Here is a 27527-nt window from a genome sequence, read left to right as displayed (position 1 = left end):
CTGTGACATCACCTGTGCGAGCTGGGGCCCGGGGCAGGGCTGCAGTATGTTTGGGAGTTTCCAGCCACAGACAGCGAGTGGAGCATCATCATCACTTCTCTGCCCTCTCTGTCTCCCTGACATTTCAGTGGGCTCTTTAAGAGGAGAGCCTCTCTGCATCTGCTGATCTGTCAGCAGGCGCGGTGCCGCCGCCCTCCCCGCGCACTGCCGCTGCTGCACCTCAGGAGACCGAAGCACCCGGCGTACAGAGGAACTCACTCTATGCTGATGCACCTGAGCCCGCGGATCATACAACTGATATTCGATCGCCATGGATAATCGATAATCGAAGCTAAAATGCGCCATGCCCACCGTCCTCGTCATCCCGGGCTATGCAGGTGTAAAAGGTAACCAGACAGAGAGCTGCTGGGAGAGGGACACACGGCCACGCTTTATCTCCGGATCATTCATGTTTAATGTACAGTCATGACATGCTGTAATGCTCTGGGATGGACTTCTGCCGGCGCGCGCCTTTAGTTGTAGTTTCATCGTCTGTGCCCTGCTCGGTGTGTTGGGTGGTTCAGCTGGTTTGGCGAGTGCAGGGAGCAGCAGCAGCACTTTGACCGAGTAAGTGTGATATAAACAGCTCTCACCTTACTGTGTGTGAAGTTTGCTGCACATAATGTACATTTATCATATTCAGACCCCCGAAACAAACACGAGCGCCCTTAAGCTGCTGATGTAACACCACAGGAAGCTTCATTTAATAATCTCACTCATTAAATGTGTGTTCACTGACACTGGAGCTCAGTATGTCCTCGCCGGTGGGTGAGCGGAGCCTGGGAGAGCTGCCTATGGAGAGCTGGATGTCTCACCTGCCATGTGCCCTGTGGGACACCCCACTGTACCACCTGGCCATCCCGGGTAGGCTGCCATACAACAGCATGCTATAGTGTTAGCTGAGTGTATTAGTGGAAATGTGTGTGGTGTGTGAGTGTTTTCAGTTTGGGGGAGACTAGCGGCAAATGTACAACCCAATACTCAGAAAAAATTGACACTGTGCATATCTGCAAACCACAGATACATTACACTTGCACATTACCACTTAGTGAATACATAGAAACTTTACATTTGCAGTGATGTCTTGGTAAAAACAACTGCTTTTCGTGCCACCATCCTGGCAGCAAATGCAGCAATGTCTAGATAAAAAAAAAAAAAAACGCTTTTTGTGCTACTATCCCAGCAGGAAATGCAGCAATGTCTTGTTGGAAAAACAACCACTTTTCACACCACTGTTCCAGCAAGAAACACAGTTATGCCTTAGTAAAAAACAATCACTTCTCACGCCACTATCCCGGCAGGAAACGCAGCAATGTCTCTGTAAAATGTAAAAAAGTGATCACTTTTCGTGCCACTATCCAGGCAAGAAACACAGTGATGTCTCAGTTAAAAAAATACTTTTAATGCCACTATCCCGGCAGGAAACGCAGTGATGTCTTGGCGAAAAACAACAGCTTTTAACACCGCTGTCCCACCAGAAAAATCAGAGATGTCTAGGTAAAAAACAACCACTTTTAGTAGCACTATCCCGGCAGGAAAGGCGGTAATATCTCGGTAAAAATTGACCACTTTTAGTAGCACTAGCCCAGCAGGAAACACAGCGAGTGTCTCGGTAAAAAACGACCACTTTTAGTAGCACTAGCCTGGCAGGAAACACAGCCATGTCTCGGTAAAAAACGACCACTTTTAGTAGCACTATCCTGGCAGGAAATGCAGCAATGTCTGTAAAAAAACGACCACTCTTCATGACGCTATCTTGGCGGGATAGTGATGTCTTAGTGAAAAACAACCACTTTCAATGCCAATATCCCGACAGCAAAGGCAGCGACTTGGACAGACATGTGATGACTGTTAGCAAGGAGAAGACAGATACAATTTAAAAAGTATCCCAGTAGTTCAAGAGATTTCTGTGTGATGACATCAAAACCAAAATGATTACAATTACCCCCAGTCTCTCCTACCCACAACACTTTGATAACTCTAAACAAATTATAAGAGTATCCTAGCAGCAATTTAAAGTGGCCCTGAGATGTCTTCTTCATTTGCTTGTCTTTTGTTTATTTGCATGTGTTGTTTTTAGCCGCAGTAGCTCTCAGAGCCACCATAGCTATAACATGAAAAAATCAAATGTCTAGTGGTGATTTATGTTCATTATCTCTTCCCCTATCAGGTAGCCACAATGCAATAACCTACTGTCTGGATATGAATGACAGATCCCCTGTTGACCTCACCCAGCCTGACATGCTTCAGAAGCTGGACAAATACATGAAGCCTTTCATTCGCCCCTTTGTGTACAAGTGGGCGATCACCCAGGTAATAAATCCCAGAAACACACACACATCAGCTAATTGTTACTTATTGGTAATAAAAGAAATAATCTGGACCTTAAACAATGAATGTTGTGGCCCATGTCTTGCAGGAGTACACTATAAAGCAGCAGCTGGACTGCGGGGTCAGATACTGTGACCTGCGAATTGCACACAGGCCCAATGACAGCTCAAATGATCTTTACTTCTACCATGGTGTATACACCACGCTGACTGTGGAGGTGAAGTTACAGCATGCACGCGCACACACACACACACACACACACACACACACACATCCACGAGAACACAGTGACATTTATGCTCCTGTAAAGGCCATCTGTATCCACAACTATAACCATAAAGATAACGATGAAGAACAACAGTATTGTCGTGCTGTGCAAACAATCATCACTGCAGTTAGATACGAAATCCTCCCATCTCTGCTTTTTTAAGACTTTATCCAGACTGATAAGTGTTTTTTTTTTGTTGCATTTACAAATCCACTCTGAACTCAACATTATGGTCATTTTAAGGTTATTATAGTGGTAACAGGACTTTTATTTAGAATCTTATTCTTAAAACAAACCTATGCTAATTAAACTGAACATTGTGGCGACAAGTAACGATTACAGGGTCATAATAATTCCTAAAATGTAGTAGCACAAATAAAGAACATTCTTAAAGTCTTTAAACTCACTCAGTTATTAAGTTTGATATCTATCTAAAGTTTGCTACCTTAAATTACCGATCATACCAGGCTACAGCAGAAAAACCCCTTGGGTGCATTTTGTTGCATATGAGTTCAGCATTTCATTTGTAACAGGAAGGAGGCATCGTTTCCTCTTTTTAGGATTACATAATCTCGCTTTAAACCCCTTTCTCACATGCTCCATAACTTTTCTAAGAATATTCATGTGGTGCTGCAAACACTTTGCAATGTAAGATCCAGTTTAGTGTTGTCACAATACTGGAATTCCTGACTTTGACGCAATACTTTCAAAAATACTGATATTCAATACCATTGTCTATACTGCAGGGGAATTTTGACATTAAAGGAAAAGTTAAAATTTTTATCAAAAGATAAATTACAAGGCTTTAATGGCAGAAAATGATTATTGAAACCATTTCAAACATTCAGAATCCAAATTTTTGACAACACTGATACAGTGTCTTAGATGCTGTGGCTGTTTTCCAGCTCATCACATTTCTGTAAATCTTTTCACCATGACTCTAGTGGGAACAAAAGCAGCAACATTTCCAGGCACTAAATGTGAAAGATTTTACCATCCTTGCAGAGCAAGTGGAGAGTGGGTGGCCCATCGGGACGAAATCAACCAGCAAGCATTTCCATGATATCTCTATGGCACTCAGCCGCAGAATAAGAGTGAAAATATTCTTGTAGGATAAATCTGAATGCTCTTCACACTCTGCTCCAGCAGAGTTGGCAGGTGGTGAGAGGAGAAAAAATATCGTCTATCCAGAACAGATCTGGCAGGTTGTTATAGACTTCCATCATCTCGTATACCCATGTGTGAATACCAAAAACCCAGTCTTACCATATAACTGAACCTGGCAGTGGGACAAGTTTCACATGTACATTTAGCTTTTAAAATAAGGCTGTAAATTGTGCTGTAAATGACTGAGTGCTGCTGTAGAAGCAGAATAACTTGTGTTTTCCTGGCAGACTGTTCTAATGGAGATAAGAGAGTGGCTGGATGCTCATCCCAAAGAGGTGGTCATCCTCTCCTTCAGCCACTTCCTCGGACTGAGCCCGGAGCTCCACATGCTGCTGGTCACAACCATACGCAACGTATTCACCTCCAAACTCTGTCCCAAAACGGTACAACTTCTCCTCCAGTTTCGAATAAGGACTTAAAGAATAAGGCTGGCCATAATCTACATTTTTCCTATTGTCAATGAATCCCGTGAAAAGACCAAAATCAACAATGAAATGATCCTAATAACAAGTATTGTCTGTGTAGCCAAATCTTGATGTAACTTATTCCTCCATGTTCCTGCACTCATTCCATCCTGCTGTAAATACTCAGTAGAGCAGTGGTTCTCACACTCATTTGAATGATGTAGGCTATCCCATTAGAATTTTTTTTTTTTTCGGCCAAGAATTCCCTAAGCAGCAAAAAACATTTTTGGTAGACAGAAAAACAGGTACAACGCAGCGCTGTGCATCAGTGTCTGATTTTCTGACCAACAACCTTGTAGATGAAAAACACCTAAATGCGACTTGTACAGGTTAAGAATTCATCACTAAATCCATGGTGAGCCTTTTTATTTTTGTCATCATGCAAGAATACTAACACGGCATTGTAATTCCATGGAACTGCATCTTTTTGATAAATCGCACTTACAATTTAGTGATTTAACCCTTTGAAACCCAAGCAAATTGGCTTGATTTCCTTTAAAAACATGGGAAGAAGGCAATGAGCAACAAAAGAACAAATGACCCAAAAAATAGCAAGAAATTTAAAATTAAAATTAATAACAAGAAATATGGTTAAAAAAAGGAAGAAAAAGAAAAGACAGAAAGCTAATAACCTGGAAAGAGTGCTCAAATTATAATTCTGTAAAATAATTTTAAAATGTAATAATAATCATTATTACAAGTAAAGTTTTCCTTTGCTTTTTTCTTTTTCCCTATTTTTTTTAACAATTGTCTTAATCTATTTCTGTTTTTTTTTTTTTGTGGGACATTTCTCACCAAGTTGTTCATTGCCTTTTCCCCATGTTTTTGAAAGAAATCACACCAATTTGCTCAGGGTTCAAAGGCTAAAATACTTCCGAAAGACGTCTGAAAGCAACACAAGAAAAGTGAAGTTGCTCCAGGTCTCAAAGGGTTAACTGTTTTCGGAATAATGAATGACTGATATTTTTTTAAATCAACATTTCAAGAAATATTTCTTACCCTCTGCAGTAGTCCAAAATACTCCTAGGGGTAAGCTTACCCCAATTTGAGTAACACTTCACTAGAGCACCAATTGTGTATTGATCCGCAGCTGAAAATAGTCCCTAACAAATACACTATTTACTCTTTTGTCTAGGTAGATTAAAAAGAAACTACAGTGCCCAGCTGTTGATACAGTGCATTCGTGACTTGTTTTTAAGATCTGAATCTTCAGTTGGAACCAATGGGCTTGGGGATTACGTAGTTATGTCAAAGACTGAAACCAGGATTTCCAGTTTCTGTTTCACAAGTAAGAAAACCTCATTCAAAATCCCAGTGACATTTAAATCTATGCTAATAAGTACAAATACAGCCTTGGAACAGAACAGTTGCCATTTGGCTCACGTCATATGTTTAGACAAGGACCATAAGAACATATTTTTTTGACAAAACGTCTAATATCTGTACTCTAGACCTCGTGGGCTACATATCACCTACTTGACATAAAAGATGAGACCATGAGCAATGTTGGGCTTGTTAGTGTGATTCATTACTCATTACACTTTTGAAAAGTAATGTTATTACTTTCCTTATTACACTATGTCAACAGTACAGGGTTCCCACACATTTTCATGGACAAAATTTCAGAACTTCAACGACCCATAATAACATTTTTTTATTGCCACACTTGCCCAGCGTTGTTCAAACATATCAGATTCAAATTCTGTTCAAACATTATTTCAGCTAGCTGGCATACATGAAGGCAGAGACAGGATGTGGGGAGAAAATGGAAAAATGTAGGTTACGTAAACTAAACCTCAAACATAGACACACATTAGAGCTGTGTTACATCAGCAGACAACAAAATATAAATTTGCATTTATGTTATATTACATGTAAGATAATCTATGGAAAATTACTGTAACAATTTTGACAATTTTTGCTAATTCCATGACTTTTCCAGGTTTTCTATGACTGTGACTTCCCTGACAGTAATAGCATTACTTTTCCCAGTAACTTGTAGTGTAACTAATAAAATTTCATTAATAACTTCACTGGTATTACAGTTAGCCACACATTGGCGAAGACAACCAGCTGCATAATAGGGAAATTATACTTCTCTGTTGAATCAATGCCAAAGCTAAAGCCTGATTTATGGTCCTGCGTTAAATCAACGACTGACCTACGTCGTAGGGTACGTGGCTACACAGGAGGCTCGCCGTAGCCCCCGGCATAGCCTGGCGTGAACCTCCCAAAAAATGTAACTACACGTCAAGGCGATGCAGACCCAGCGCAGACCGAGAGGGCTGTGATTGGTTTTCTTGGTAGCAACGCATTTCCGGTTCCGTATTTCCAGATTGCGCCATCCCCGCCATCTTTAAACATCTTCTGCTGCGACGTAGATGTTGCAGTATTAACATACTTTCTTCAACATCCAACAACTCCAACTCCAGCAAGATTCTCTCTCTCTCTCGGTCGCCATTGTTCACTGTGACTGGAAAAGCTGGAAGCTAAACAAAACAAAGAATCAACTAGAGACGACAATAACCATTCAGGAAAGGAACACAGCCCCCTACCGCTCTGGCGGTGAATTGCACCACGACAAAATGGAGTGACAGAGAAGTTCAAAGGGTTCACGACGGCGTCATGGCAACGACGTAGGTACGTCGTTGATTTAATGCAGGACTATAAATCAGGTTTAAAGCGTAGGCTCCAGGTCAACGTAGAGCCAACGCCGTAACCTACGCCGTAGCCTGACATGTACCTCCCCAGAGATGTAACTACGCGTCACGGTGACGCAGACCTCCTGTCTGTTTCTGTAAACTGAAACCATTTCCCTCAGTGGAAACGAAGCTTTTACTTATTTCACAGATAAGAAACAATAAATTGTGAAGACAGTAAAGCCTCCACTAAAACAGCATTTTAAGTCTTGTGTGCCAAGAGTGTGACTTATCCTTCAGGGATTTATACTTAGGGATTTATCCAGGTTTCATACGAGAAGAGGAAAACTACACTTGCCGCTAGGCTACTTTATACATGTCTTATAGAATATACATGTTAAATGCCATAGGCTGGCGCCAATAACGTTAGCATTTTGTATTTGTTTGGAAAACGTGTTAAGTATGACAGTTGTTTTGTCTGTGAATCTTGTGAGTTGTAATGGAGCCGAATTGTGTGCCGTTACCTTTGTTAAATGTTGCTGTTGTCCCTGGTTTTATATGAGGAGAGGAAAAGATTGGTAGTTGCTTGGCTAACTCATACAATGTAAAATGCCATAGGCTTGTGCTAATAACGTTAGCATGTTATATTTGTGGAAAAAATGTGTCCGGATTAACACAAGTGTTTTTCTGTGAATGCTGTGAGTTATAGTGAAGCCAATTTGTGTGCTTGTGTTTGAAATTGTCGCTACTAAACCATATTTAATGTGTATTTTGAGTGTGTTTTGAATCAACTAAACTTTACAGCACTTCACAGAAACCTCCGCAGCCGACTAGTGTTTTGGAGGTGTAACTGCAGAGTGACACAAACACACAACCGCACGTGTAAATGCCCTCAACTGCATGGGCTAGGTGTAACTTAGAGTCTGCGTAAAACTAGTTATAAATCCCGCTTTAAGAAGAGAACTGCTTACAAACTTGCCCAGTGGAGGACTCCATCAGAACTAATTAATTTGCTTATGAAACAATTAAAATGGCGACCATAAAGATGCTGTTGTTCAATGATATCACGGCAGGAAAAGCGGTGTTGTAGATTGATGAATCAAGTGAGACGTGACAATGGCAGGTGTTTCTCTCAATCTGCCAACATTGCGAAATGTTACACTACTCATAAGTAGTTAAACGACCAGTAAATCGTTACACTACTAGTCAGATTACTTTCCCGTTACACACCACAAAGTTAGTAAGTGTGTCATTTACCTGGGGGGTTCTTCTGTTGCCTGTGACCGCTATGTTCTCAAGGATGTCAGTCATGGAGACAGGCAGCATTTCATCCAACACATATCCAGCCACAAGTTTCATGTTTACCGACTGTATCCTGCTGTCAACGGTTTAAATCCAGTTTAGTTGTTGAGCCGGTGTCGGACTACAGCCAACGTTCGTGGCCGCAGAGGGCTCACCTTTGGTAGGGTATATTTCCTGGATATTGACGTTGTTGAGCTGTCGGTCGTGGTAGCTGTTTTGAGGAGATTTGAGATCGTGTTTTTCGCGGTTGAAAGAGTCAGTGTCGCTGCCATATACAGCGAGTTTCTTGTCACCCTCCTTCCCGATAAAATCAAAGTAATAAAGATATTTCCGGCCGTTAAATGTGCGTTAACCGTTTTCAACGTCCAAGCTAGCTTGCTGCTTCGTGACGTGCACGCGCAGCGCGACAGTTATGAAAAGGATTCCGGGGATGTGACTAATTGCTGGATTCAAATCACTAGGGAGTTAACAGCAATGGCACCATTTATTTAATATTTGTATAATTTAATCTGCGATGAATGTAATGTAATTACTGACCTCTTATCAGCAATTCTTTACGTCCTGGGTTTTAAACAGGAGTCCGGGACACCTAGGGGATCCTCAGAGTTACTACAGGGGAACCGCCATATTGTGTTTTAATTTAAGTAAAATTTTAATTAAATTTTTTCTTCTTTTTTTCAGTATAAAAAATGAAATGAAGTCATCATATTATTATCAAAGATAAATTGGCCTATTTGTAAAACAAACAAAAACATTTAAAAAAAATCAATATACAGTGTATTGATGACAGGCTAACTGTTACCTATGAAACTTTGAGCAATCATGTTAGCTAGGTAACGCTAATCACTGCGGGGCACCTGTCCAGCAAGGCAAACTGCTTAACAGTTACTAACCTTTGTGACATAACATATAGGACTGTTAGTGGCATTATTTTTCCAAGTCTAGAGGCATTTCTGTGAGCCATAGTGAATTGTTTCGTAGCTTTTCGAATGAGAGACTCTAAAGTACGCTCAACCTCAAGGACAAAGGTGCAAATATATGGTTTTGTTGTTTGTTGGTTTCGAACAGTGGTCGGCAGAGATCTCACCTAGCTGTCACACCACTTACCAATCTCTCCACGTCCCGATGACAAAATCAGCTCATACACTACACCACTTAAGAAACACTGACATGATAGGTATTAAATCATGCAAATCTAACATAGGCCTAGTTGTGATTTTCAGAAATGCACAATGCCAACATTTTCTTATGGCGACTGGTTTGCTGTACTAACAGCACTTACACTTGTGGTTTGGTCATTTTACAAGTGTCTTTGACAGTTAGAAAAATATAGAATAAGGCCAGCCTTATTGTTTAAATGACATTTAAAAAATACTAGACCGAAAATGAAACAAAGCCTGTTATTCTGCTGATTTCAGGAACTTTTAACTCTTCGAAACCTGTGGGCGTTAGGCTACAAAGTGATTGTGTCCTATGAACACAATATAGCCAGCTGTCACATCGACCTGTGGCCACACATTCCTTACTGGTGGGCCAACAAATGCAAAGCTGAGGCTCTTATCGAGGAGTTTGAACACAGGAAACAACACGGCCGACCAGGTAATCAAAATTAACTAATTGATGATTTATTACTTTTGAATTAAAGCAGTATTTGGTCCACAGCTTTCATTAAATATTGTGCTTATTTTGTGTTTCAGGAGGTTTCTTCGTCACAGGAATCAATCTGACAGAGGACCTGAAGTACATCTGCACACACCCTACAGAGTCCCTGAAGGACTTGGTGATGTCCACGTATCCAACGCTGCTGAGCTGGGTCAAGGAGCAGACCCCCGGCTCCAGAGTCGGCTCTCTCAACATCATTGCTGGGGACTTTATCACAGAGAGCCAGTTTGTACCGACTGTCGTCACACTGAATGAAAAACTACTGAAATGGTCCTTGTGACTTTTCATCTGTTTGCATTACTCTACAAAAAAATGTGAATCATAGCATGAAATGAGCTTGTTTTGTTAAGAGTGACAGAAAAAGTACTTGAATTACTCATTTAAATATAAATGCACTTATTCAGAGGCAGTGAAATGTATATTTCAGTCTTAAAGCGGCTTGAAAACAGATGTTTTGGTATTTCTACCTGAACTTGTTTGTTTACATTCAGTTCACTATTTATGCAATGTACTGTATCTGTTTCCACGAGTCAGCAAACGTGGCTGGTTTTATGTTTCGATGACCACAGCAATAATGATACAACTAATCTCATCTTGACGTAGGCATTTTAGATGAGTAAGCACAAACAATGTATTCAACGAGCACATTTAAGTGTAGGCCACAAATCTTTTCTAATTATGACATGTGGGCAGCAAGTTAAATAAGTAGCTAACCTGTATCACCTACAACACACGTATTTATCCATAGAGAATGTAGAGACGACATGAAACTTGCATGGAAATCTTATTTGCATGAACCCAACCTTGACTGTTTTACTTAAAATTGACTTGAGCCAAAAGGTTAAGCCTTGTTTTAAAGTAATGCTGCACCGCTGTGCCTGTGGAGATGAGCTTTTCCAATAAACATGAGCATTTTTAAGCAGGTCACCTCACTTTATTCCCTGACTGTTATGTACAAATCAGAACATCTCCGTCCACCATGCCTGCGCTGGAGTCCCTACTCACCAAGGCGTTTGTTTCAGTTACACAAAAGAAGTGACTATGTCTGTGTTGTTGTTGTGAACGTCTAACTATGGAGTCCCAAAAGGGCCACAATGAGGGAAAAAAAGCTTTTGTGTTCCCTTGCAGTGTGTGTTCAACACTTCTGCGTCCCCTCACAATAGTTTGTGTTACATCATTTGTCTAAAACTCTGCTGTTTGGGATCAGTCCATTTAATCCAGTCCATTTTCATCAAAGGAGCCAACATGGTGGAAAAACAAGCAAATAATTAATGTATAGCTCTATTATTTAGATGATTTTAAAAGCCAAGGAACACTTTTTAAAGAATAAGAGAATAATGCCTTTATTCAGGTAATGGCCTCTGCTGTATGAGGCTGGAGACAGACCCGTGTACTATGTGTGTGACTGGAGGATTCCAATGGGGGGGGGCACACCAAAGAACTCAGACTGTATATAACCTATACATTTGCATGATTTTAACAATTAACATGGCGACACTTGAGATGGTTACTACATTATTTGACATAATGGTAGAAAAAGCAACAGCAGTGCCATTTGTAGATGATAAATCAGGCGACACGTGACAATGGCGAGTGTTTCTTGATCTGCCAACACTGCCCCTACTATTCATGTGCATATTGCATCTTGCTGACGTGTCACATGAATTTCTTGGGATGTGCACAGCCAATGTTCCGAACAGACGCACAATACGTGAAGCAGCCATCACACACATGCGAACGTGTAGTGAAAAGCAGGTGTATCTCCTAACAGTGTGAGGGAAATTCCTACCAATGGTCATTAAATGTCAACAAATTCTTTTCAATTTCACCATTGATTTAAATTTTTATTGTTTCAATTTTGTAGTCTTGGGTCCTAAAAATCAAAAGGTTTAACTTGTTCCATTTATCAGTGTGTTGCCAGTAATATTCTATACCCTTTGTCCTATACTTTAAAATGCACGGTCTCTGTTACGCCTACAAGTAAATGTAAATATCCACTCTATAATTTAAAGCTGCACTAAGATTTAATCGAAGTCTGACCCACAGAGTAACAGGAGCTCTCACTGACCCGCAGTTGATTCCAGTGTTGCGTAGCGAGGCAAAAAGATCTCTAATGAGCATTTATTTTAAATTAGTAGAAGTAGTTAGTAATTAATCACTGAAAACTCTATAACTGTACAACACTCCTCACCCTCCATGTGTTCGCAATACTTCACCTAGACAGTTACAGAAGTCAGATGTGGTTTTGAATGTACAAGATTATGTTTTTTATTCTGCATTTCTTAAATCAGGGACTTTACCTTGACTTTTGTTCCTCTTCCTTCCTCTTGGTGGCTGCTGCCTGTTGTGAGATGGGCGAATAATATATTGATGAGTTAGATGGAGAACAGTCTTGTCTTTGCTTATGTGACAGATGAATGCATACATAAACATGGCATTTGCTCTTTTGTTTTTACGTACATGAACTTTTATACATATTTAATTAGCATTGTTAAGATTTTTCATTGTCAGACTCCAATGCATTGTTCTGCTGGGAATCCTTTGGTTCTGGCATTCATGTGGATACCACCTGACATGCTCCACCCACTCAAACACCGTTGCAGACCAAGTACCCCCCCTCATGGCAACAGTACTCCCCAATGGCAGTGGACCCCAAGAGGGTTAATGCACCATGCCACACTGCAAACATGGCTCAGGAATGGCCCAAGGAATGTGACAAAGACCTCAAAGTGTCAGCCTGGCCTCCAAATTCCCCAGATCCCAATCTGAATGAGCATCTGTGGCACGTGCCATTAACCCACCTCACAACCCACTGGACTAAATGGATCTGCCGCCAACACACTGGTGCCAGACACCGCAGGACACTCCCAGAGATCCTGTGTCCATGCCTCCACAGGTCAGAGCCAAGTCCGATCCAAGGAGGCCCCACCTTGGATTAGGGTACATCTGGGGTACCAGCACATCACAAGAATCCTTGAGCAGATTGGGACCTGGGAAATTTAGAAGCCAGGTCGACACCTTGAGCTTTTTGTCACGCTCCACAGGCCATTTCTAAACAGTTTTTGCAGTGTGGCATGATGCATTATCCTGCTGGGGGTCCACTGCCATTGGGGAGTACTGTTGCCATGAGGGGGGGTACTTGGTCTGCAACGGTGTTTGAGTGGGTGGAACATGTCAGGTGGTAATCTATTAATCTTGTAAATATTTTGGGTAAATCCCACCTTCATACTTGTAAATGGAAAAGGATGTCCTCCCTCTTTCACTGTGCTCATATATAACATTGCCAACTACTCCATGTTGCTAAAATATATACAGACAAATTGAATAGTTAAGCCAACAAACTGTATACATCTATATCTAGGTCCTTGCTCTTTTAAAGTCTCTTGCCTTTGCTCTCTTGTGCTGCTTTTTTATTTACCTGATTGTTACTCCCTTTTATTTTTGTTGCCTTTTTGTTTATGTTTGTGCTTTGGCATCATTTCAACAATTGCTGCTAATTTATTTTATTCTTGAACTTGTATTCCCCAACATGTTCTGTACATTCTTCTTGTGATTAATAAAAAAATATACATAAAAAAATAATACAAAGAACTTCAGCTTCCTTTACTTATTCTTTTTTTAAAGATATTTTTATGGGCATTTTTTGCCTTTAATTGATAGGATAGTAAAGTGTGAAAGGGGAAGAGAGAGAGAGAGAGAGGAAGAGACATGCAGCAAAGGGCCACAGGCTGGAGTTGAACCCGAGCCGCTGCGGCAACAGCCTTGTACATGGGGCGCCTGCTCTACCACTAAGCCACCAACACCCCAATCCTTTACTTATTCTTTCAGTGTGCACATGTGACTATCTTCTGGACTGATTTCCAGTTGGATCTCCAAAGACATTTTGACAAGAACATTTCACTTAAAGATTTGATTTGTTAATAATATTCAAAAATCCACATTTTCCAGCCAAACATACTGTCACAGTGGTTCAGACTGGTGGTATATGTTGTAGTTAAGGGGGTGGGAGTAGATTCTGTGCAACCTTCATCTGGCTTATTTTGATTTTGTTTTATTTTAATTTTATTTTGTCTATTAATTTTTTCTACATACATGTGTATATGTATGTGTATGTATTTATGTATGTATGTATATACATATACATATACATACATATATATATATATATATATATATATATATATATATATATATAAATAAATAAATTAAATAAATACACTGCAATACACTTTAATAATTAAATTTTTTTAATGCTAATGAATAATGTGTTCTTTAATACATTTCTACAGTCTTGTGATTATTTATTATATGTGCAAGTAACTATATGTTATGGTGTAGGTTGCTGTAAAAAAAAATCAAGGAAACAATAAAAAGCATAACTGAAAAAAAATCTAAATTTCTCAAAAAATTAACAATATATAATTATTTGCTGAACATCTTAGCTAAATTTAATATTCATAAAACAAAACACTGAAAGAAATTCCCCTTGTACCCTTCTTTAAAGAATATATATATATATATATATATATATATATATATATATATATATATATAATAAAAATTCAAATTAGGTAAACCCCTGTGTGTTGGTTCATACCTATGGTTCATACTCGTGTCTTTTTTTATTGTTTTTATTTATCTATTTATGTTTTATTTTATCTAATCATTTTTATTATTCATAAAAATAAATAAATTAATTAATTAATTGGGATTTATATTATTAAATTTATTACTGAAGTTTGTGCTTACCTGTTATACAAAGTTTAAAATGGAAAAAATGTTTACAAAAACAAAAAAACCTTGAACTTCCTGTTTGAGATGTTGCTCCGCCCCCTTTAACGTCATAGCAACGAGTCTGCGGGTGCTCTGATACAGGAGTATGTACGCTAGGGCGAAGAGGAAATAATGTGGCTAACGACACCTATTACACAGCAATACTTACAAGTGGCCCGATTGTCCTGAAGTATCCTATAACCCTGGAATTCCCAGTGTTATGGGAATCCCCAGTGAATTCCCAGTGAGCTACAACTGGGACACGATGCACCGCAGCTGTCAATCATCTCTACAGGAAGAATCAGGAAATTCAAAGTTTCATCCTCCTCCTCTTCTTCCTCTGCTGTGCGGTGTGTGGTGGATCATTTAAAGGAATCAGACAGAGGAAGGGGACAGGATCGATCACATGATGACTAACATACACACAGACTCCTCGGATCTATAGCTCAGACCTGAGTTTAGTGAGTCTGCCTCAGGTCCGGGACTGACGGAGCGACATGGAGCGCAGCTGCCAGGACTGGATGTCAACTTTACCCGAGGAGCTGTGGGACGTTCCTCTGACTGACCTGGCCATACCTGGTGAATACAACACTTCTTTTATCGTTTCAAACGTTACTTTTAATGTAGTTAGTGAAGAGGAGGAGGAGGAGGAGCAGGAGGAAGCTTGTGACTTTTACAGCAGCTGGTGTAAAATGGTTGTAACAGGGACAGAGAATAGGATGGTGACTGATCTGCAAACTGCTGACTTTGATAAATTAGTTATAGGCCTGATGTGTACATGACTTTTGGTATTCATATTAAAATTGAAATAAATAACTTATGTTTTATTATTCAATCTTCAATTCAATGTTATTTATAAAGCCCAGTATTGAGATACTTGACACTATATAAAGCAACATGATGCTTACACCTATAATACAGTGATATATATATATATTATTCTGCATTTTACTTTTTTTTAATTAATCTTTATTGAATCAATTTTTGTGATAACAGCATAATGAAATAATAAAATAATTGAAAAATAATAAGAACCAACAAGACAAAAACTGTTTGGGTAAATGCACGATACACAGTTTTACGATATTATTATTTTTAAGATATTTATTTATATATTTTTAATTTCACTTAACTTCAGTTACTGTAATTCAATGAAAAGCCCGGGCTATTATTTGCTTAAATCACTGACATCAACAGGCCTGTATTTGGGACAGGCCTTTAATTCCTTTCACGCAAAACTGTTGCTCAGCAAAGATCGGAAATACAATCAAAGTGTTTATTTAAACCAGTATGAATATTACTTGTTAAAAATTAGGCCTCAGATAATTGCCTATATAATGAGTCATTCATTTGATCCAGTTCTGACAGACATTTGTTGTTTGTTTGTTGTTTGTTGTTGCTGTTGGTTTAGTGAATTAGTTAATGAAAAATATTTATTCAGTAAGTCTGACTGAGATCAAGATGTCTGGTACAGGAAAGACCTAGGGACACATTACATAAGCTAAAATATGCTGTGCAGTCCATAGTCAGTCACGCAACAACAACCAGCACACACACAAGAAGAATTCACTCATTCAAACATTCCTTCCTGACCTCAGAAGGATGACGTGTATCATACCAGAAGTCTTACCCTATGCAGAGTTGGTATGAGGAGGAACCTTTTAAAGCATTAACGTGTCTGTACATTCATACCTGTTTATCCAGGGAGCCACGATGCCATGAGTTACTGCCTGGACTACAACTCCCCCCTGGTCCCATCTGAATCAGACTTCTTCAGACTCCTGGATCGACTTTTCTCCTGTTTTACCAGACCTGCCATATTTAAGTGGGCTACAACACAGGTGTGTGGTATAAACGTAATCAATGAGTGGTGTGAGGACCCCTGTGGGACTATGAAGGCACTGCTGTGGTGGAAGTATTTTAACGTTTTATGAATTGCTGTTCCTCCCAGGACAGAAGCGTTGAGGAGCAGCTTTCGATGGGGATTCGCTTCTTTGATCTTCGCATTGCACACAAACCCAACGACCCATCCAGCGACCTCTACTTCACACACGTCATATACACACACCTAACAGTTGTGGTGAGTATAATCATCTTAAAGGTCTGGTGTGTAGGATTTAGAGGCATCTAATATTCATAACCATGTTTTCATTAGCTTGTAATCACCTGAATTGTTGTGTTTTCGTTACCTTAGAATCAACTGTGTATATCTACATATGGAGCAGGTCAAGAATGGACAAATCATTCACAGGCTCTAGACCGGGCCATTTGCGTTTTCACGTCGCCCACCAAAGTTCTCCTACACGCTTGAAATACAGAAGTTTCAGTTCTGCAACCTCACTGGTAAATACCACAACATCCTTCACAGTGTAACTTTAAAGGAGCTGTGTGGGACCCTAAGAGCTATGATATAAGCCATTTTTACACAGAGATCGCACTTTAGGGCTGCTACAAAGTCCCTTCTTCATACCTCCTTTGCATTTTGACAGAACCAAACAAAAGTGGCATCATTCTGCTCCAGTGTGTGATCATACACAGCATCTCGGCTTCTCAGGATTAAAAGAGGCGTGATATAACACAACAGCGTTGGCCTCTAGTCTGACATAAAACAAATGCGTCAGCAGCGCTTTATAATCTATAACAACGTCATTAAAATGGCAGTAACAATCATTTACTATCTCTATTATACGGCAGCTGAGCTCATCGTCTGCTCGGAGGGTAAGGAGCTCCCGGACCTCATTGTTTCCAGATTTACGGACATTTTCGGCTGCTGTTCTTCTTCTTTGAGTTAGCAGCTAACTGCTAACAGCTAATTTATTAATCTCCTGTGGTGGGTCACACACATAATACGTCAAAGCGTCACACCCATCCTACCAGCTGTCCTGTTTATACATACATGTTTAAGCGCTGTTACTACCTCCTGTGGCCGCTTAAAGGCGAGACCACTCCCCTAACTGCTCAGACAGTGCTAACAACAGCAACAGTGCTCACAGAGCTAACAGTGTTAACAGCAGAAGGGAACAGGAGGATGGGCGCAACACTTATGTAACACTGCTGCTCTGCCACCATGGATCAAGACTGTGTTATCAACGGTAACCGCCGTGTGAGCGCAGTGCAGAGCAGCAACAATTAACCAGCCAGTGGGACACACAGGGACTCACAAGCACTAACATGCATGGACTGCTGGACCGTCTAGCACGACAAAGAACAGAGAAGCTCAGATTACAACACACACAGAGGGAGCGTGACTTTGTTATCTTCTCAGGACGCCATTACTCCATGATATCGTTACACAGCAAATAGTTGTGTTTCTATTGATGCTCTGAATGTCACATACAGAAGCTTTAAAGCAAGCATCTTCAACGTTTTTCAGGCCAAGGACCCTCTAGCTTAAAAAGAGACGGAGCAGGGACCCCCACTACAAATATTTTATAAACTGCATTTGAGATAATTTCCTGAATATTTTCTGGTCTTTTCTTGTTTGCATTTGCCTGTAGCTGCTAAGTCAGCATTAGCTGTAGCAATACCAGGCGTGTTAACCTCTTCCTCTGCACTTTGGCCATTTGCATCAGAGTGGGCGTTATGCAAGAGTCTCTTGCTTGAGAAGTTTCAAAATGATCCATCCCCTGCAGTAACTAGGGGTCGTGAACCCCCTGTTGAAGACCCAGGCTTTAATAAAAGTTTCAATTTGGATTTTTATACTATCTGCCTCCTTCACAGGAAACACTGTCGTCCGTCGCCACCTGGCTGGAGTCTCACCCAAAGGAGATTGTTATTCTTGCTTGCAGCCATTTTGAAGGAATCAGCGATAAACTCCATATATCGTTCATTTCCTCCCTGAAGAAGCTGTTTGGATCAAAACTCTGCCCCCGGAAGGTTAGCTCTCTCCTCGCACAGCTGGTTCACGGTATAAAAACAACACACTGCCTTACACACTCTAACCTGCCCTCCACAGGAATCAGACCTGACCTTGCGGAGTTTGTGGGCATCTGGTTACCAGGTCATCCTGTCTTACGAGTCCCAGGCTGCAGCGAGATATCAGGAGCTGTGGCCTGCCATCCCTTACTTATGGGCCAACAAGCAGACAGCACAGGGAGTGATCAGTTACCTGGACTGGAACAAAGACCTGGGACGTCCAGGTGAGTTTCATTTACACTTTGGCCCAATTGCATAACGTTTGTGTAGACTAGAGTATGCAACATTACAGCATATTGTGTGTGTTTCCATTCACACACTAACTTATGTGTTTTTCCAGAGGGCTTCTTCGTCTCTGGCCTGAACCTCACAGCTGATCGGTGTTACATCACCAAGAACCCGAAGCAATCCTTGCGGACGCTGACCTTCAGTAACTGGGAGTGTTTGAGGAGATGGCTGGAGGAGCAGGTACCTGGGTCAGACCCCAAGAGCCTCAACATCATCGCAGGCGACTTTGTGGGTCCAGTGCCACTCTGCTCTCTGGTCATCGGACTGAACAAAAAACTGCTACGGAAGAATGCCGTCAGCTAAAAGAACATTTTTACTCCATGGAAACTGATCCCAAAAAAAAATACTGTATACCTCATTTTCTATTTTTTAATACTTCTGTCCATCTATAAGCACTTTTGTCTACATTAAAGAAACACTCCGGCCCCCAAATGACCATTTGAATATTAATTACTCGCCCCGTGTTACTGTGAATTTGTGAAGAACGCTTTTGTTTTCTTACATGCCTTCAGTGAACAAAGAATCCAAAAACAGAGAAATTTTTACTGAACTGAAGTCGTTGGGGTCCACGCCTAACAACAGCAAAACTATATCAAAACATCAGTTTACAAACTCGACACAACTTGTATTATACTACAGTTATACTCATGCAGTATAATCCAAGTCTCAGTATCCAGCTGTATGCTCAGTACTTCCCACACAGTCAGCTGTTTCCGACGGGGAACCGAACTAAAAGTGAAACTCATCTATGCTCTCGTCTATGCCAAAGTCCATTGAGAAAAACAGTGATTTAACATTGCTAAACACAGGAGCTGCTGGTCTATACTGCCTCAATTAGTTTGTTTTTTGTGTTAGTGTGTGATTTTGGTGTTCATTCAAATTCACTAAAGTTGCATGATAACACATATAAACTACTAATTGAGGCAGTGGTAGACCAGCAGCTCCCATGTTAAGTGAAGTAAAATTACTATTTTTGTCAATGGAGTCTGGCCTTGAAAAGAAAATAGAAAAGTTTCACTTTTAACTCAGTTTAAATACTACGATTTTAGCAAAAATTAATGTGTTTGAGAAGCACTGTGCATACGACTAGATAAATGAGACTTTGATTATGCCACATGAGTTGTATGAGAGTTCGTAAATGATTGTTTTAATATAATTTTGCTGTTGTAAAGTGGACCCCGACGTCAATTCACCACAAATTATCTCAAGTTTTAGATTGTTCAGTCCCCAAGACATCTGAGAAAAGCGTTTCTTCACAAATTCAATGTGACACAGGGTGTGTCATTGATGCACAAATCATCATTTGGGGGTGAAATTCTTCTTTAAGACTGGAAAATCTATATTGACTAATCTCTGTTAAGATGCTTTTTCCGCCAGAAAACATTCTGTATGTTTTGAATCTACAGCTCTGATGTGCAATGTGTTTACAAGAACGTACATTATTCTTTTACAAAATTATATTTTCCAATATTTTAATGTACTGTACAATACATACAGTCTTTATTAAAGATGTTTGTGGCACAGCTTGCAGTCCACATGGAGCAGTCATTTCTTTGGCGCTGCTGTCATGCAGCAGGACAGATCAACCTCCTCTCTGCTCTGCTATCTGCCTGTGAACAGCTTGTTGTAGCGTCCATACGCAGCGGTGCTGATGATGACCTTGACAACAGCTGAGCCTTCATCTGCATTCACCTGCACGTCTTGAACGGTGGCTTCCTTGTACAGCCAGCTGTGGATGGAGAGGTGCATTAACTATGGATGCTTCTCTTATTCTAAAAATAAAATAAACGCAGTGAGAGAAACAACAGCTCTCACCTTAGCTGAGGAGAGCTGAGGTCAACGATGAGATCTAAAATGTGTTTTCCTGTAGAGTTTACAATCTCCTCTTCCACGGCTTTCCTCAGCTCATCCAGGCCTTGCTCTTCCAGGGCAGATATGGGCAGTGCGTTGAGCTCAGTTAAATGATAACTGAAAGGGAAAAATACTTTATTTTTATAGTTAGCATTCACACAGCACACACAAAAAGGTCAATAAAATGATGTCATTCATAATAGTCTCTTGGAAAATTATGAGAATTATATGTTTGTGAGTTAGTCATCTAAATGAAGTGTCTTATATGGTTTTGAGTGCAGTTAAATGTGGCATTTCGTGATGTAAATTTAGTTACATTGGTTAATTGTTTGGCTTTGTGATGCAAGAAAACATTCAACGTAGTATAAACTCTACTGTCTAGATCTACAGGCTGGTGAGCAGATGCCTATATTTTCTATTTTCTTTCCTTAAATGATACGTAAAACTTTCGGACATTGGTTCGATATTGAGCGAGACCGCTGCAGCCAGCATAGGCAAAACAAGCTGCTTTATAACCATAGCAGTCAGTGTACGTCCCCTAAAAGTGCTTGTTTTGTCACTGACAGGCTCAGATTGTTGTTATAGGTGTCTGACAACACTATGGAAAGGATCCCTACAGAGATAGACTGGAGTCTGGTGGGTTTAGCACTCATGATTTCAGGTCTGTTTCTTGTTTAGAAAAAAGGATGTTACTCTTTAAGAAAAGGTCTATCTCTGTAGGGATCCTTTCCAATGTTGTCAGACACTTATAATAACAGTCTGAGCCTGTCAGTGGCAAAAACACATTGAGTGGAAGTAAACTGACGGTACATAATCGCTCCAAGTGGTTACATTGCAGCTTGTTTCGCCGCCTCCATACTGGACCAGTTTCAAGTATTGTTGTTCCCATTTGTCACTAAAACACAAAAATTCAGGAAAATAGGGTCCAACTTGTTTTTAGTTTCCATTCTAAAAGATTTCCAAAGTAAAATCTATGTTTAGAAATCTGGATTTTTCTCTCTTACTTGTCAACAAGGTCGATTTTATTGTGGACTTCTATCATGGAGTTCATCAGCCTGTCTGGGATTTGCAGGTTCTTCAGCACATTCAGTACGTTCACCTTCTGATTCACCGTCTCTGGGTGACTGATGTCTCTGACGTGAACCAACAGATCCTAGAAGTGTGAGACAGACAGGTCAACAACTCTACTCCAAAACTTTAATACTGCATTTCATCACAAACGCCCTCGATATGAGCAGCAGGTACATACTGAGTGTTTAATATCCTCCAGCGTGGCAGAGAAGGAGTCAATGAGCTGGTGGGGCAGCTGCGACAGGAAGCCGATGGTGTCCACGTACAGAACGGTCATGTGACTGGGCAGCTGGCCTGCATGGACGGTGACATCCAGTGTGGCAAACAGCTGGTTTCTGGGTTGAAGACCGCTGTCACCAGTCAGTGCTTTGATCAGGGTCGTCTTTCCTGGACAAAACAAAAGAAGTGTGGTCAACACCATCAAACTGCTAAATGTTGCAGTATCAAAGCAACGTGCCAGCTCTGTCTCCTGTCTCTCACCACAGTTGGTGTATCCTAACACAGAGACGATGGGGAACTCCTTGTGTTTGCGCTGAGATCGCAGCAGGTGCCTCTTTCTCCGCAGTTTCTCCAGCGCTGAGCGGATCTTCATCTCCCGCTCCTTCAGCAGCCTCTGCTGGACCTCCAGCAGTGTCTCACCTGTGAGGACCCATCACCAAGCTGAAGCAATCACTAACATCCAGGCTGACATGTGCGTGCTGCTGTTCATCGCTCAGGATGTTACCTGAACCTCCGATGTATCTCGATCCTCCGCCCTGCTGATCCAAGTTTGTGATTTCATGTTTCAGGCGAGATCTGCGTCACATGAGGACATTTTAAAATTCCAGTGATTGATTGAAAACATTAAGATGTGTCAATGATGGGATGTTTGAGTGGTCGAAGTCACCTTAACAAGGGGATCTCTGCCAGAGAGATCTGCAACTTGGCCTCTTTAGTCCTGGCGTTGCAGCGGAAGATGTGGAGAACCACTGAGTATCTGTCAAAGACTTTAACCCCCCACGCCTCCTCCAGTTCCTTCTGCATGAATAAAAAAATGGTCGTCAGTGTGTGGAACCTTCCTGTACGCAGCCAGAGAGCGATTTTCAGATCAGCTCACCTCAGACAAAGGAGACAGACGCTCCACGTTCACAAACACTGCAGTGATTCCTGCTGTCTTCCTGATTCTCTCTGAACGAGGATTAAAAGCACAGATGAGTCACATTAAAGAACTCTCTGCACAGACTCACAGGTGGGAACAGAAGGGATGATACCTGTCAGAGACTGGAAGTTGCCTTTGCCAAATATCCTCTTCTTCTCTGGTGTTTTGGTGGAAAGGATGATCTTGTCCACCACCCTCCAGTTATCCAAAGTGTTAACGAGCCCCTCAGCCTCGGCCATCATCAGCTCAGCTGTACAGTAAGCAGTAAAGTGAGTGAGATAAACGCCCCAGCATGAGCCACACAGTCACACACGACACTGCTGACATACAGCAACATTTATGGCTCCATGAATTCCTCATATTTTCTTTAAAAATGTGTCACATATTTATAACAAAAACATATAAGACATAAACAGCATAATTCATATTAAAAACTCAGTTATTTTTTTTACTTTACTGAGCTTTTTTTTTGGTACATGTGCCAGATTTTATCAGGTCCCATGTGCCATTAGCCATAAAACTATAAATACTCAAAATATTATTTTATTATTTTAGTTATTATTATTATTTTTGTTTTGCAGTTTTCCTGTTTTCTTGTTGTATTTTGTTTATTTTTGCCTTGGAATTTTAATTATATATCTGTTTTACTCTATGACATAATGTTTGCTTGTGTGGACCCCAGGAAGAGTTGTTACTACCTTGGTAGTGACTAATGGGGACCCAAATAAATTAATAAATATATATAAACAAATAAATAAATAAATACATAAACCACAATAAACTCTCTTTATTTTATATATATATATATATATATATATATATATGCGAGGAAGAACTACAGTGATTTTTTTTTTCAGTGAGTAATTTAGCATCCTGTTAGTTTGTTACAGACATGTAATGTATCTACTTAAGAAAAAAATCCAGCTGTTTATTAAATCTAAAAAAAAAAGAAGAAGAAGAAGGTTTTAATGGGAAAAAATATATATATCTTATAGGCCATGATAAACTCTCCCTGATTTTATATATATAGTTTTATAGTAGTAATAATAATAATAATGAGAAAAAGAAGAAGATATTATCATTATTATTATTTTCACCTACCTTGTCCCCTAAGTAATTTTCCTCCCTGTTAGTTTGTCACAGAAGCTTAAATTCTTTCACTTGAGAAAAAAATCCCTGTTTTCTGAATGAACAAGATTATAATCTTAAATTCCAGGAAAAAAAAAAGTTTTTGTGGAAAAAAAAGTCTGCTCCATTTTTCTAAATTCACGAGATAATCTCATTATTTCGGAAAAATTAGAAATTACAAGATTATTATCTTGTCAATTCAGAAAAACAAAGGAGATTTTTTTTCCCATGAAAAAAATTCTCATAATCCTGTGATAATCATTTAATTTTTCATAAAAATGGGGCATTTTTTTCTTAACTAAATACATTGTCCAAATAAATAAATAAAGGATTTTTTTTAAGGCCACTGAGTCCATTTTCAGGAAGTGACAGTTTTCTTGGGAGAGAACTCAAAAGAAGTAAAGTAGGGTGACCAAAAACTTTCTTTAGCTCAGACCAGTATGAGCCAGTTAGGGCTGCAACGATTAGTAGACTAATCGATGACTAATCGACTATTAAAATAATTGGTGACTATTTTAGTAGTCGACTAATCGGTTTGAGTCATGTTCCATAGAAAAGTACTATAAAAGTACCCCAAAATACTCTTATTGCAGCTTCTTACATTCAAATATTGGCAGCTTTACACACTCTCCCATGACGGTGAACTAAAACCCTTTGGCGTGAGTACGAAACAAGACATTAGATGACATAATTTTGGGGTTTGGGAGAGACAGACCGGCATTTTTCAACATTTCAACACATTTTTCGATAAAATGATTAGTCGACTAATCGAAGAAATAATCGACAGATTAGTCGACAATGAAAATAATCGTTAGTTGCAGCCCTAGAGCCAGTCCACCCATCAAGATTATTTGAGTGTCTGACACTGACCAATATGTTGAACTGACAGTTAAACATGACTCTATTCTTATATAATGAAACAAAGGAAAGTCAGGGTGGGATCTATTTCCCCCTCAGAGTTATGAGTCTGACATGTTGCTGCCTCACAGTGACGCTCCTCATGTGAACACCTGTTACCTGTGGTCAGGTGCTGCTTCCTGCTGCCCCACTTCACATCAGGATGAACGAGGAACACCCTGTGCTGACCCTCTCCGATGTCCACGGGACTCTGAAACAGCTCCTCCACCTCGCTGTCATCAATGAAATCTTCATCTTCATCTTCCTCCTCCTGGGTGAACCCTGTGTGCTGCCCGCTGCTAACGTCATCCTTGTCCTTTGACCTCCACGCAGAGACACCAAACGCCCGGTGCAGCTGAGAGGAGCTGACTGCAGCTGCACGGTGAGGCTTGAGGAGGAGTCTGCAGACTGATGGTGCTGCTCTCTGACACAGGGGTGTGCAGTGTCTCTGCAGGAGTGGGAGCCATGAATGGAGCCTCCTCAGTGATGTCATGTTGTCTCCGGAAGATGTGGTCACATCTAAGAGTTTTCACATCAGACAGTAGAAACTAACTTACAAGGATCATGCTACAAGGGAGGCACGAGGACACCCATAAACACTGTTGACGTTTTTTTTTCTTCTTCCTCTTTTTGCTTATTATAGGATCAGAAACCACCCTGGATAGCGCACACTGCCACCTGCTGGACATGTACAGCAACTCCAAGTTCTTTATTTATCAACGTTAAATAGATATGTTAAAAAAAAAGAAGTAGAAGAAACATAGTACGCAAGTTAAAATAAAATAAGAATCTAAACCTAAAATACTGCAAGTTGAAATAAGGGATAAAATATAAAATGAAGTATTTTAGATTAGACAGAAAATGCAAATGAATAAATTTAATTGTTTAAATAATTTTCCACTTACCGTGCTCAAGGACCAACCTGAGGGGATTTTTGGAATTATTTTGCATTGTCTGGGGGCCTGGAAGTGTGATTTTTGTTTGGTCTTGCCCTATTTACTCATTTAAAATTATCATTGTTTATTTTTGCAAAACTAATTTTTGTTATTCTCTTAGTATCCCCTCTTGTACGGATCTCTATTAACCTGTTTGTATTATATTTTTATTCTTGTTTGTCAAGATTGACTGTCTCAATTGTCATGTACCAACCCAACTTAAATCAATAAAAAAAATAATTATATAAAAAAAATTTATATAATTCATCTCAGTTTTTGACATTTCCTTTGTCGTTTAGCAATTTTTTACATTTTAATTGAAAAACCAGCGAGCCTATATGAAAATAAATGAACTTATTGACCATTACGTTTCCTCTACTACAAAAAAAATACAAAATAAAATAATAATTTATTGTAGTTTCACCACCGTCTCACATGTTCAGTCTGCCCCCTGGTGGACTGGAGGATTATTACACCGTTGAAGTAAAGTGATTTTCATTTTAACATAATTTCGAACAGTTTGATTTTGTGGTTGGCAATGCTAGCTTACTTTTATTCGTGTTACACCATTTGTTCTTAGCTCTGAGGGAAATATATTTTCATGCTTCCATTTATCATTATTTTGGAGATTTTCATCTTCATTAAATGTTTTGTCTTGCCTAATGTCTACGTAGTTTTCAGTGAAACACCAGTATGGATGTAAAAAGTCATACTCCAGTGGCTATTGTGTTTGAGAAAAGGAAATACAGTAGCTTTAATGAGTTTTTACTGTCTTACAGGGTTTACAAAGGCGGCCTACTGTTTTGAAATTCTTATTTTAAATCTGTGTTTGTACTGTATTTTTTATGTTATGTTGTCCACAACACCATGTTTCAATATGACTTTCTGCTCAGTTCAAATTATAGGAAATCTTAGGATGAGACTAATTAAAATTTTTCCTCTTCGACACCTCAGCCCTCATTTAATCTTACTTTTATTTCCAGTATAATTCCACACGTATGGAAGGTTTTGTCACTTTTTAAAATAATGTCCATTCAGATTCAAAACTTGGACTCCTTCACCACATGCCTTTCTGGAGACAGGTAATATTTCAGCCTCAGCAGGCTGCATTTAGACAATGTCATAGCACTATAACAGCTTCATGACGTTGTCAGTGCTCTGGACAGTTGCTCTCACTGTGTTGTGCTTTTTATTGACTTCATAGATTTGAGATTATGGACAGAGCCCTTTTCTTGAAAAAGTCATCTTTTAAAGGTGAAGATTATGTTTCAGTTCAGTGGTTTTATGACTGTTCCCAGAAACTATTTAGCTGAAATTAAATGCTTTTAAAGTTGGTAAAGGTGTTCCACAAGGGTCCATATTGGGACCGCTTCCATTCTCACAATACAAGAATGATGCAGAGTCTATGCCACTTAACATTGTCAGGCACACTAAGATGATGTCATTTTGTCATTTGGATGGATGTTTTGCTATTTATTTATTTATTTATTTATTGTCCAATGTCTATACTTAACTTTCTTTATCTTGTTTACTTCTGTTAGAATATTGTGAATTGCCAAAGTCTCTGAAGAGGAAAAATGTTCTTTTTCTTTCTGTTTTAAATAACACTGTTGATGCAACGTTTTGTGCACAATTTTGTGTCATATTTTAAATCTATAA

At 39.7% G+C, this 27527-nt stretch overlaps 3 protein-coding genes across 7 annotated transcripts; 2 read left to right on the top strand and 1 right to left on the bottom strand.

The window, feature by feature from the left end:
- Nucleotides 1-37: 37 nt before the first annotated feature.
- On the top strand, nt 38-10797 carry plcxd1.1 (phosphatidylinositol-specific phospholipase C, X domain containing 1, tandem duplicate 1). Of its 4 annotated transcripts, none has more exons than XM_033621686.2 (7): nt 38-606; nt 791-903; nt 2210-2352; nt 2459-2587; nt 4033-4188; nt 9629-9809; nt 9908-10797. In XM_033621686.2, the coding sequence occupies exons 1-7, from the start codon at nt 479-481 to the stop codon at nt 10150-10152; spliced, it is 1095 nt and encodes a 364-aa protein (XP_033477577.1). In that variant the 5' UTR covers nt 38-478; the 3' UTR covers nt 10153-10797. The 4 variants fall into 4 exon arrangements, with proteins under 4 accessions (XP_033477577.1, XP_078024684.1, XP_033477579.1 ...); XM_033621687.2 differs by having other exon boundaries at nt 491-606; nt 786-903; XM_078168558.1 differs by lacking the exon at nt 791-903 and having other exon boundaries at nt 38-386.
- A 3927-nt stretch (nt 10798-14724) lies between these two features.
- plcxd1.2 (phospholipase C, X domain containing 1, tandem duplicate 2) lies at nt 14725-20374 on the top strand. Its single transcript, XM_033622782.2, has 6 exons — nt 14725-15224; nt 16350-16486; nt 16597-16725; nt 18366-18521; nt 18601-18784; nt 18901-20374. The coding sequence occupies exons 1-6, from the start codon at nt 15143-15145 to the stop codon at nt 19149-19151; spliced, it is 939 nt and encodes a 312-aa protein (XP_033478673.1). The 5' UTR covers nt 14725-15142; the 3' UTR covers nt 19152-20374.
- Nucleotides 19204-25578, bottom strand: gtpbp6 (GTP binding protein 6). 2 transcript variants are annotated; one of them, XM_033622781.2, is made up of 10 exons: nt 25054-25577; nt 23021-23158; nt 22867-22937; nt 22657-22787; nt 22495-22565; nt 22251-22409; nt 21949-22157; nt 21704-21852; nt 20664-20816; nt 19204-20577 (listed from the first exon to the last, which is right to left on the bottom strand). In XM_033622781.2, exons 1-10 carry the CDS (start codon nt 25424-25426, stop codon nt 20451-20453), a joined length of 1581 nt encoding a protein of 526 aa, XP_033478672.2. In that variant the 5' UTR covers nt 25427-25577; the 3' UTR covers nt 19204-20450. The 2 variants fall into 2 exon arrangements, with proteins under 2 accessions (XP_033478672.2, XP_078024683.1); XM_078168557.1 differs by having other exon boundaries at nt 21949-22409; nt 25054-25578.
- Nucleotides 25579-27527: the final 1949 nt, after the last annotated feature.

Source organism: Epinephelus lanceolatus, chromosome 6 (assembly GCF_041903045.1).
Source record: "Epinephelus lanceolatus isolate andai-2023 chromosome 6, ASM4190304v1, whole genome shotgun sequence".
NCBI lineage: Eukaryota > Metazoa > Chordata > Actinopteri > Perciformes > Serranidae > Epinephelus > Epinephelus lanceolatus.
Note: the sequence above shows the minus strand (reverse complement) of the source record. Positions and strands in the feature narration are given on the sequence as shown.

What these genes read in the sequence shown, in the direction of transcription:
- plcxd1.1 (XM_033621686.2), top strand. Translation starts at nt 479, where the DNA reads ATGCTCTGGGATGGACTTCTGCCGGCGCGCGCCTTTAGTTGTAGTTTC. An exon ending in GTACCACCTGGCCATCCCGG is followed by an intron (nt 904 to 2,209) that starts GTAGGCTGCCAT and finishes TTCCCCTATCAG; the next exon opens with GTAGCCACAATGCAATAACC. An exon ending in ACACCACGCTGACTGTGGAG is followed by an intron (nt 2,588 to 4,032) that starts GTGAAGTTACAG and finishes TTTTCCTGGCAG; the next exon opens with ACTGTTCTAATGGAGATAAG.
- plcxd1.2 (XM_033622782.2), top strand. Translation starts at nt 15,143, where the DNA reads ATGGAGCGCAGCTGCCAGGACTGGATGTCAACTTTACCCGAGGAGCTG. An exon ending in ACACACACCTAACAGTTGTG is followed by an intron (nt 16,726 to 18,365) that starts GTGAGTATAATC and finishes CCTCCTTCACAG; the next exon opens with GAAACACTGTCGTCCGTCGC. An exon ending in CAAAGACCTGGGACGTCCAG is followed by an intron (nt 18,785 to 18,900) that starts GTGAGTTTCATT and finishes GTGTTTTTCCAG; the next exon opens with AGGGCTTCTTCGTCTCTGGC.
- gtpbp6 (XM_078168557.1), bottom strand. Translation starts at nt 25,426, where the DNA reads ATGACATCACTGAGGAGGCTCCATTCATGGCTCCCACTCCTGCAGAGA. An exon ending in CAACTTCCAGTCTCTGACAG is followed by an intron (nt 22,938 to 23,020) that starts GTATCATCCCTT and finishes ATCCTCGTTCAG; the next exon opens with AGAGAATCAGGAAGACAGCA. An exon ending in GTCTGTCTCCTTTGTCTGAG is followed by an intron (nt 22,788 to 22,866) that starts GTGAGCTGATCT and finishes TTATTCATGCAG; the next exon opens with AAGGAACTGGAGGAGGCGTG.